The sequence below is a fragment of the Arachis stenosperma genome, chromosome 2, assembly GCF_014773155.1.
Source record: "Arachis stenosperma cultivar V10309 chromosome 2, arast.V10309.gnm1.PFL2, whole genome shotgun sequence".
Classification (NCBI taxonomy): Eukaryota; Viridiplantae; Streptophyta; class Magnoliopsida; order Fabales; family Fabaceae; genus Arachis; species Arachis stenosperma.
The window spans coordinates 838,384-850,412 of NC_080378.1; the positions used below are offsets into that span (position 1 = coordinate 838,384).

At 31.8% G+C, this 12,029-nt stretch overlaps 2 protein-coding genes across 2 annotated transcripts; both read right to left on the reverse strand.

Annotated features, from left to right (window-relative positions):
* Positions 1–1,262: 1,262 nt before the first annotated feature.
* On the reverse strand, positions 1,263–1,652 carry LOC130961152 (uncharacterized). Its single transcript, XM_057886875.1, has one exon. It carries the CDS (start codon positions 1,650–1,652, stop codon positions 1,263–1,265), a length of 390 nt encoding a protein of 129 aa, XP_057742858.1.
* Positions 1,653–2,650: 998 nt separating this feature from the next.
* LOC130960347 (G-type lectin S-receptor-like serine/threonine-protein kinase SD2-2) lies at positions 2,651–5,610 on the reverse strand. The gene has a single exon (XM_057885731.1). It carries the CDS (start codon positions 5,549–5,551, stop codon positions 3,005–3,007), a length of 2,547 nt encoding a protein of 848 aa, XP_057741714.1. The 5' UTR covers positions 5,552–5,610; the 3' UTR covers positions 2,651–3,004.
* Positions 5,611–12,029: the final 6,419 nt, after the last annotated feature.

Below are 12,029 nucleotides of genomic sequence, written 5' to 3' on the forward strand. Positions count from 1 at the left end.
AAAAAAATGGAATGGGAGACAATATTCTTCTATATCGGAAAACGAGAACCAAGATGGTGAGCAAATCTAAAGGTAGAAACAAAAAACAGAGAGATATCCCCTGCTTCCACCCTATCTTGTTACCATCCCTAATTAACATAATAATAGTTCATGTATGAAAGAAAAGGTTTATCAACAAATACTGTATATGCGATTTAGATTCAGACGAAAGTTTAGTAGGATGATATGCAATGATTTTGTATATACTCCAATGCATATATAGCCTTTGAAACTGATTTGTATTTGTGGAGAATGACATAAGCATTACATACATAAAGTTACAATATTTGTTTGGTGTGTAATAGAGAAAGAAAAAAAATCAAGAAAAAATAGCAAATAACATAACTAGGAATTTGAAAGTTTTTTTAAATTTTCTTGGATTAGCCTTCTAATATACTCATTATTCTTTGTAGCATTTTTGGCTAATGAGTCAGCAACAATATTAGCAAAACGCAACATCGAATTAATCAAAGTACGTTATTTTCTTACCAGTAAATTCTGAATTTTTTTCACAATATCTTTATTCATGACATGAACAGAGGCATTGTGCTTGAATAAGAAGAACAACCTAAAACAATCCGTTTCACAAATAACATCACGAATATCTATCTTTCAAGTTAGAGTCAAACCTCTTCAAACAACGAAAAATTCTCCTCTAAGAATTGATCCAAATAGAAGAGGACCATCACAACTTTTACAATCAAATTCCACTAAACTAATATCCTCCACAAAACTGGCATTACAATTTATCTTAAACTTATTCAAGGATGAAACCATCCAATCAGTCAACAAAAAAAAGAAGGGCAGCAGCTTCTCAAATATGAACTGAATTGATATACTAAAAAAACGTCACTACAAGAAACATTGTTAAAATCGACGGCCAATTTCTTATACTGTGTCCAAAACTAAAATACCATGATATACATAAAGTTACATGTCTATATGTGAAGGGTTTAATACATGTTTATGACTAATTCAAGGATCAATTATTATATCAATAAGATATTAGGCTAACTTGATTGAATTTGATTAAGTAAGATCTCCTATAGTTGAAATTGAAAAAAATATATAAAATCAAAACAAAACTATTAATTCATGTATATTCTTCTTCATTTATTATTAATGCATATTGATATAGAAAGAGGTGGAGAGAGTTATGCAATTTCATTTTTCATCTTCTATAATAACAACATAATTATAGTCTTTCTTTTGGTGAGGGTACTTCAATGGCATGGAGCCATGGAGGTGGTTGTTGTTGGCCGCCGTGGTGGCGAAGGCGGCAACCGAGCACTAAAGTTTCTCAGAGGCAACTCTCCAGAATCATCCTCAAAATTGAGGGCATAGCTGGAAGGATCATAGCTAAAATCCGCAGATAGCGATTGGCGATGGTGGTGGTGGTGATGGTTGTTGCTGTTATGCCTACGAAGCCACCGTGATGTTGAGCCCGGCGAGGTGGCGGGTGATGATGACGACGACTTTGGTGTCTTCGGAGTGTTAATGTTCAACATATTATTATTATTGTCTAATGATTCATGTACCTTGCCCATGAAGCAACACATTGAAGATTTCAATTTCTCTTTTAGAGAACTTTCATGATGCACTCCACCTTGCATTATCAATCACTAGTAATAATGATGATACTTTTTATGTTGAGATCAAAACAAAACAAGAATTTTCTGAGATTTTTGGTTGTCGGAAAGATAGAAAATTATCATTTTCATTGAGCAGGTATGACGTGTCACATGTGTGAGTTAATATTAATAGATAGTAATAATATTTTAAGAGAATGAATGTGAGTTATTGATGAGTTGGAAAAGTCCGAAAAATAATGCATATAACAAGGGTAACTGCGAATTTCTTGTGAAACAAATGATTTAGTTATATGTAAATTTAAGTATTGACGGGTAAAATTTCTAATTTAGTACAAGATTTAAGTAGTGAAAATGAAAAACAGTTTAGAATTTTTGTTTCTGCCATCTGTTTTTCCTTCTGATGTTTAATGTTTAAATCTAGTGTTTATCCTTATCAACTTTTTCAATAATGGATAACATATTTTTTAAGATATAATTTATATTGCAATTAATAAAATTAAGACAGAACATATGAAACACAAGAATATAAATAAGGTTGGTTGATTTTTCTGTTATAAAGTGGAAAGTTATGAAGTGTTTTACACGTTTTACAGAGTAAATATGTATCAAGGTTTTTCAGCATTTGTTGTGCCTTGTGAAAATGGTTTATTTATATTTTATTGGCAAATCATACCTTGCAAAATCAAAGGAAACCAACCTTTGGAAATAAATAAATAAAGAATAATAATAATAAGGAAATAATAAATTTAAGAATCTGGTGAACAACCTTTGGAAAGATCTTATTCCATGGTCAGCTACCAGGCTGTCTGCAACTAGATACAGTCAACAACAGCCAGAATTCCACATCTACCTACACTTTTTGTATAAACTTTTCTTTTTATTTTATTAATATTTTTTTCCTCTTTTGTACTTCGTTAAACATTAAATAAATTTTGCATTTTGCAGCCCACAGTTCTTCTAGAATCTAGATACTAAAATGTAACACAAGCATCAAAATTGAGTCAAGATCATTGCTCTTATGTTACAATAAAATTACAAGTTGAAAATGATTTGACAAATTTAAAATCTCTGCTTATCTGCTCAATTGAAACAAGAAAATCTGAAACTATTACAGTATTACTACACTATATAATCTGGAAAATTCACTTCATGTTTCAGGATCCTAATCCCAAGCATTGTAAGATTCAATGAACAAAGTTAACTAACTAATTTACATCCACATCCCATTTTCTTTTTCAACTTTCTTCTTCCAATTCATCTCCTTAGGAAGTAACTAAAAAAACAAACAAGGAGGAAAAGGGAAAGAGATGAGGTATACTACCTTAAAATGCTATGATCTTGTTGGACTAATTAACAATTTACCATAACCTTTGTTATCTAACATCAACATTGACATTCACATCCATTGGGGAGGGAAATGCATCTCCAACATATGATTCTGAATCAGCAATTGACACTTCCAAGTTTCCGCCGGATAAGCCTCCGCCGGTGGAAATCTCATTGCCGGAATCAGACTTGACGCCTTGAAAGGACTCGCCGGTAACCAATGCTTGTAGCAAATTCGGCAGTGGAGGATCCCTAATTTCCACTAACCCTTCCAACATTTTCACCACCATATCCATTGTAGGCCTAATAGCTTCATCATCTTGAATGCACCAAACTGCTACCAAACTAACCCTTCTAGCCTCCTCAATGTTATATACATCTCCAAGTTTCTTATCGATCACGGAGGCCACATTGCCGTCGATTATCTGCTGCGCTGCCCAAGGAGGAAAGAACCATCTCTCTCCCATCTCACAACCACTCTCTTTGCCTCTGTCACAACCACCAGCAGATGGCAGTGTCTCAATATTTCGGCGACCACCAATTAGTTCAAGCAATGTCATTCCATAACTATAAACATCAGCCTTCGCAGTAATTGCCACCCCGGAAATCCACTCCGGAGCAACATACCCCCAAGTACCCCTCATGGTTGCCAGCACCCTACTGAAATCCCTCCCCATGAGCTTTGCCAAACCGAAATCCGAGACCTTTGCATTGAAACCACTATCCAAAAGGATATTCTCTGGTTTGATATCACAATGTATAATGCAGTTCCTACACTCCTCATGTAAATATGCAATCCCTTTGGCTGTTCCAACTGCAACTCGAAACCTAACATCCCAGCTCAAACTAGGCCCTTCCCTGCGCAGATAAGCACTCAATGCACCGTTTTGCATGAACTCATAAACCAAAAGCCTATGTGCATTCTCAGAACAAAAACCTCTAAGCCTTACAAGATTAACATGCTGAATGTTCCCAATTGTCGAAACCTCGGCCCTGAACTCTTTCTCCCCACTCCCTGGCCTCTCCAACCTCTTCACAGCAACAAGAGTTGAATCACTCAATTCACCTTGAAATACAGTCCCAAATCCACCATGCCCAACTTTCTCCGAAAAACCCCTTGTTGCCAATTGAAGCTCCTTGTAAGAAAACATCCTCAAATTCAACATTTGAATAAATCTATCTTCCTCCTCCAACTCCTTCTTCCTCTTTTTCTTCACCAACACCAACAAAGTCACCACCACAACACCCAAAACTGCCACCGACCCAACAAGGACAGCAACAATCAAAACCTTACTATCCAAACCCTTCTCATTCCCATCTCTTGGCACCCTCACATACAACGCACCACCACCATCACCAACACCAAGACCAACAGAACTCACATTCTGAAAATCAAACACTGACCCATAAAAGTTCTTACACAAACCACTCCCTTCACTGAAAGTTAACCCAACACACTCACAAGATCCCAAACATTTACTCTCACAAAAGCTCCTAGACTTAGCTTTCGAAAAATTCACACTACCAGATCCAAATTTCACCAACCCCATATCCTGAAAACCATCCCTTTTATCACAAGAATCCATTTTTTTACGAACACAACCCATAGTGTAATCCCCATTCCCCCAACCCACTTCATCAGAAGGCCCAAACCCATCAACACAAACACAAAGTTCAGAACTTTCATGACCTTTGCAAACTCCGAACCTCCCACAAAGCCCCCGAACCTGACAAACCTCAGGCTTGAACCAAAACTTGTTCCACGCACCAGCCTGCTTCCACCACGTGTACTGCTGAACCTGGCCGTGAGGCTCCAAACGGAACATCGTCGGAACAAAGCCACTATCCGAAGTCGTCTCTGTAAACCCAAACGACGCAGCTGCAGTAAAAGGCTCCTCGAAATGGAACCGGTAAATGTACGGATTCGTCATCTCAGGAATTCCGGTGAAAAAATTACCGGTCCAGTTTCCGGTGGACCAATACGAATCGGTGCCGTTGAAAACAAGCTCAAGCTCACCGTAATCCGGTGGTTTCAGCCGCAGAGAGTAAAGCCCCGGCGAAGGGTCCGTTTCGGTTTTCCACGAAACAAGAGATTGGGTTCGGGTCAAGTTCATACCCGGAAGCCACTTGTCAGTTGGTTCGTCGAAGCTCTGCCACAAAACGGTGCCATTTTCGGAAGAGAGAAGAACCAAGTTTCCATTTTCCCGTAACTGAACATTGCAAGAAGAAAAGGAAGGGGCTTTTGGAGTTGGGGTTTGCCATAGAGGGAGTGAGGTTTGGGGGTGAGTGAGGCTGAGGTGGCACGTGGTGGTGGTGTTGGTGAGCTGGAGGGTGGTATTGGGTTGGGTCGCGGCGGGTTGGCGGCGGTTAGCGACCCAAATGAGGGTTTGTTTTGAGAGGGAAGCGTAGCGGATTGCGAGGTAGAAGTTGTTGGAAGACGGCAAGTTGAAGATTCCGAGTTCGAAGGTGTTGTTTGGGCTTCGGAGTGTGGTGCTTCCTTCTAGAATAATGGTGGTGGAAGAGGTTGCAATGGTGAAGGTTAGAATGTGTTGAAGGAAGAAGAAGAAGAAGAAGAGAGTGTAACAGAGTGGCATGTTTTTTTGTGGGGGTTGGGAGAGTGAAGAGAAGGTGTTTGTGTTTTTGTCAGTGAGAAAGAAAGAGAGAGAGTGTGTGTGTGTTTTGGTGGCAGTAAAAAGGTGACATTATTATTAGCAAACAATAGATTGTGGTGGCGTTGATTTTGTCGTTTTCTTAGTTGTTTCTCTGTGTTATGTTCTCTTCTTACCAGTTTTATGAAGTGTTACTACCATGGGAAATTGGATTTGCATTACTATGTTTGAAGTTTCAAGTTACCACTACCTTACAAATTCTCATGGTACTGATTACTCAAGTGGAATCATTTATGAGCTACAAAGTTTGGGTGGCTTAACATATTAGGTTCAACTTAAGCTTGATTTAGAAAAAAGTACAGACATTATTTAGTTTTGTAGGTAGGAAATAAAAAAAATTATATACTTAGTATTTGGTATTTTAAAAAAGTTATAGATAATTTTAAAAATATTAAAATTCACGTGCAATTATCTTTATATGAAATTGTTAGTTGAGATCGTTAGATAATAATTTAGTCAAACATATCAAATTATTTAATATTTTTAATTAACAATTTTACATTCAAAATGTAAATTTTCACTTATTTAAAATTAGTTTATATTTATCAAAAGTAAAAAAATTTAATATTATTTTAAATATAAACACGACGAAAATCCAAAAGCAAGGGTGTGCCTTTTAAATTATAACTACTTGATTATAAAACTCAACATAAATTAACAAATTTGGGTTAGTGGAGTGGTTAGTTCACATGTTCACTTAAACAAGTGTCGAATGTTTGAATCTCGTTTTGTGCATGCAACAATCCATTAACTAGCGTAAGACTCTTAAATGATTATATTTTTTCCTCTCTTTCAATAATGTATACTTTTTTATATATACATAAATAATTTCAAGATAGAATTTAAAATCACCCCATACTCAAACTCTTGCTATTACTTAGCTTGGACCAACATGTCTTTGGTTAGCATTTTTTTAGTAATTTAATTAAGTTCCTGTCAACCATTCAAATAAAACAATTTCTATTCTTCAAAAAAGTGTGAGCCATAAATATATGTTGTAAATGTCATAAAAACTTATTGTTTTGGTTAATCTTTGTTGAAAACGAATCTTACTAAAACAATGTTAAAAAACATAATTAAGAGCTGCAATCATTGCTTCCAAATGATTTCTTCATTTAGGCAAGCTTATCCTCAAAATCTAAATTAAAGTCAAAATTATATGCTCAAATCTTGTTTAGTAGGTGCGAATGATCAAAGCTTTGAATAATAGTATTGAGTAGCGGGGATTAAATAATTAAGTAACAAATATGGTAGGTTTAGGGTTAGATCGATGACGACAATAATATTAAATATACAATTTGATTTGATAATATTTGTATCATGTAAGAATTAAATAAAAAAGTTTAAATTAGAAGAATTTGATTGAAACTTTTATACAACATATATGCTTAATTAAAATTTTATTATAAATTGAAAAATTCAATCGGAAATTGAATAAAATAAAATTAAAAAAATCTCTAACTTAATTAAACCGGAAAGAAAAATATCTAAAATGGCAGTGGTAAACCTATAAATTCATAAATTTAGAGCTTTATTTATTTATTTATTTATTTAATTTATTTATTTGGTAAAAAGACAAGTTGGAGAATAAGAGTGAAAGGTGGTGGTAGACAACTGTTTCTGATATCCACTCAACCAAGGATTTTTTTTTTTAAATATTTTTCAACGTACGTAAGGCATTCGCAAAAAAATCATTATTAAATGGTAAAAATTTAAGTGACGTTGAATTCACGTAAAGTTAATAGTTAAAAATAGTTAAATGATTCTATTAATTTGACTATATTTTTATTTAATAATTTTTAGTTATCAACTTTACGTAAAATTGACTGGACCTGAATTTTTATTCATATTAAATTATATAATTCTTTTTATGCAAAGAATATAATAAGAATTAATAACTCTTTTACGACAACAGCAAAGGGCCAAAGGTATCATATCTCATCTTTTTAAAATTCAATAATTAATTTATGAACTTAAAAAGGTAGAAATAATTAGAGCATGCAGAAAAAAACTGGGACCATGGAAATCAGGAAAAAGCAGCAATTGAATAATTGACAAAACTTTTATGAAACCAAACTAAGAAAAACAGAGTCTCTTATTCTTATTCATATTCAGAAGCGTGTCAAGAATTAATTGGTTGCAATTTATTTACCCTATACGATTTAATTTAACTAGACTCTTCTAAAATAAACTTATGTTTAGCCACAAAAATGCAATTACTTTATGCTTATCTTTAGATTAATAAAATATATCACCTTCTTAAAAAAAGAGTAAAGTACTAAATTAGTATTTATGTTTGGGCGTAATTCTGTTTTAATTTTTAAGGTTTAAAATGTTCTATTTAAATTAAAAAAGTTTTATTTAACATCAATTTGGTTTACAATGAAGTCAAAGTTAAATAATTAACGGAATGTCCTACATAACAACAGTACAAAAACAAAACCGATAATTTGGAAAATAAGTATAAGTTCCAAAAGTACAAAATCAATCGTTGATGCATCAATATATTTATTTATCATTTTTTTAGTTTTATAGAAAATATTTTATTTATATTATAAGAAAAATAATAAATAAATGTATTGATACATCCACGGTTGATTTTGTGCCTCTGGAGCTTGTGCTTGTTCTCCAGATTATCGATTTTATTTTTATACTATTGTTATGTAGAATATTCTGTTAATTATTTAACTTTGACCTTACTGTGGGACTAAATTGATGCTAAATGAAACTTTTTGGATTCAAATAGGACACTTTAAACCTTAAGAACTAAAACAGAATTATACCCAAACATATAGGACCAATTTAGTACTTTACTCTTATATATATATATATATATATATATATATATATATATATATATATATATATATATATATATATATATATATTTTGGTATTTCCATGTCTTACAATATTTTAAAATTTGTGCGTCGTATTTTCCTTCTCATATCGTATCCTGTGTTCATATCAATGTTTTAGCATCATAGATAAAATATGTTGTTGAATTATTAGATTAAATAAACTAAATTAAAAATTAAATTAATGACAAAAATAATAAATATAATTTTGATAATTTATTAGTATTTTTCATGTGAAAATTATCTCGTATTTATAAAGACTATTATATTTAGATAGTATGATTTTTTTTAATTATTTCTTGTTTATAATTTTTCGATAATGTAAAAAGTCTAATTTTCAAAATAAATACTTATTCATTTTGTTATTTTTTAAATTTAACGCCACATTGTAAATAAAAAGAAGAAAAGAAAAAAATTGTATTTTTTTTAGGAATAAGTACTGTTTTGATCTCTAAGATTTAGGGTCAGAATTAAATTCGTCCCTAATATTATTTTGGATTTAAAATCGTCTCTAACGTTTTATTTAGTATTAAAATCGTTCTTTGAATTTTTTACGGACAAAAATATCCTCCACCACTACCATCTCCCTTACTCCTACCAAATATCAATAATCAGATTAAAAAATACCAACAAATTAAAAACACATTATTCAAATTCAGAAATAACAACATCAAATTCAACACAAAATCAACATTCAACAACAATTGAAATCAGAAAAATAACACAAAATCAAAAGCAGACACGTAGACGTAGATCCTGAAGCCGAAGTCGAAGCCAAAACCAAAGCAGAAGCAGAAGCCGAATCGGCGAGGTCAGCAACAAAGACGCGAAGCGGAAGCGAGGTCGGTAGCAGCAGTGACAGTGGCGGAGCGCGACGGTGAGCTCTCTCCCTGGCTTGTGTCTCCTCTCTCCCTCGCGAGCTCTCTCTCCCTCTGATTCTGATTTCCGACGACGACGACTCCAAGTTTCACCAACACCGTCCCCCTTCCCCCTCTTCTTCTTTTCCCTCATCTTCCACTCTTCCTCCCCTTCCCCTCTTCTCACTCTTCCTTTCCACTTTTCTTTTCTCTCGCTGCCTCCTTTCCCCATTTTCCTTTCTCTCCCTGCGTTCTTTTCTTTCTTTTTTTTTATTTTATAATTTTTTTATTAGAGTAGAATAGAGATAATTTAGTAATAAAATTTTTAATTTTATTAAAAATGACGATTTTAATATCAAATAAAACGTTGGGAATGACTTTAAATATAATAAAACGTTGGAGACGAATTTGATTCTGACCCTAAATCTTAGGGACCAAAACAGTACTTATCCCTATATAAAATATGATGTATTTTTATGAAAAATAGTAATAATAATACTTAGATATTTTATTGATATTAAAATATAAATTAATTTTTTAATTATTTTTAATATTTTATTTTAATTATATAAAATATTTAAAATATTTTTTATTTTAATAAATAATAATATATACTATTTCTAAATTTATTTCAAACATATATGTTAAGAATAAGGTTGGACATATTAACACGTAATAGTATTTAGTTGTGTCCAAGCGTATCTAAAGAAATTTTTTTTATTTTTTTATTAAAATACGGTTAGACACAGACATACATATTGAACGAATATCAATAAATGTTGTGTTTAAAATATGTCTGATATATAGACACAACAACTCAATAAAACATCCGTACTTTATAATATTTCATCTTATATTTTTAAATATTAATAAATAATTAATAACTAAAAACAAAAAATTTCTGATCACCCTATAATATTTCTCCACTGGGATAAACAAAATTTGAAGCCACAACTTTAGGACTTTATAAAAAATATTAGCAGGTCTCTGTCCCTTTTAATTTTGGGGAATAGAAAAATAGTGGGATAGTAGAAACGTGAGCTGTCTTAAAGTGCAACGTCTATTTAGTATATATCATATAGTAAGCATTATTTTTATGTGTGACATCATCATATCATATCTTTATCTTGAAATATATACATACAATCCACGTTATATTAAATTAAGAAATAATAAACAAAAAAATCCACTGTATGTTAAAATAATTTGCTCTAAGCCACCCACTTTTTTTCAGAAATCAGTGTTGTTTATGCCTTGAAAAATAAAACAATAACAACAGCAATAGCAAGCTTTGTAGGGTGTAGTTTATTAGTTTAAATTCTTAAATCTCATTTTTATTATATAGTGCATGAAACATTTTAATACAAAATCTAATATAATTGTATAATATATTTTCAAAATTAACTTCAATCTGCTTTACTTTGATTAAAATTATTGTAGTTCTGCCAACCAATTCTTCCTTCATGCTTATTGGTAGGAATCTGACTTTATTTTCGAAAGTGTAATCTGAATTTCAGAAGATAAAACGAATAATTATATGAGTAGTTCTAGGGAGTCAATGGTCTAAACGTACAATGTGTACAATGTGCTAAATATTTGGTTTATGAATAAAATGAACATCACCTATACTATCCAGAATAACCATCCGGATACCAGGGATAACCATCCGAATACCAGGAATAATAAACATCTCATGTTATAAAAAACTAATTTTGGGTTCACCAAGATTCAAACTCTTGACCTTTCGAATCTGGAACTCAGACAATGTAACTCTAATAATCATATCTCTAATACTTTCTAAACTTTCATTGTACACATTGTACGCTTAGGTTATTGGCTCCCTATACTTTCCCTAATTATATATATAGTCAATTAATTACTATAATAAGATGCAGCCATTGATGTGTAATCTTAATAGAACAAAGTCAATGAAAGCAACAAAAATTCATGTCTCTAGCTATGGCTGCTCATTCCAGCTATCATATTAATTAGTTGGTATGGGTTAGCTAGGTTAGGGTTAGGGTTAGACTCATGCACTTTGATTGAATATATTATCTCACTATCCTTTTATTAATATAGTTTTTTTTTTAAATCTTTGTCTAAAGTATTTAATTTGACTTCTATTGTCCAAAATTCGATTAATTTAATTTAAAATTTGTTGATGATAACATTAGGTAACAAAATATAAAAAGCTAATTAAGAATAAATTTTGCTGTTGTTAAGCATGCTTATCAATCAATTAGAATATTTTGAGTGCAACATCATCATGAAGAGGGTCTTCATTGACTACAATTGCTACTCTTTTCTATATTGCTACTTTTGCTTAACCAATAATAATTAAGGAAAGGTTATAAGATATAATTTTTCTCAAGATTTGAAACCTAACCTGTGGGTTGTGGCTAGAGTTTACAATGCTAGTGACAAATTAGTATTATTAAAGCAATTATTAGGGGAACAAATTAAGAGCATGCTTGGAAACAATAAAAAAAAGGACTTTTTTTTTGAAAAAATTTTTTTTTGCTATAAATTAATCACATTTAGGTAAAATTTTGAAAATAGATTATAATTGAAATTAAAAATTTTAAATTAAAAAACTTATAAATAAAAGTAATATTTTGAAACTTATAATTATAAACAAAGCTTATTATTTTTGAATTGCAATGATTTTATGAATTTAATCTCAACTATC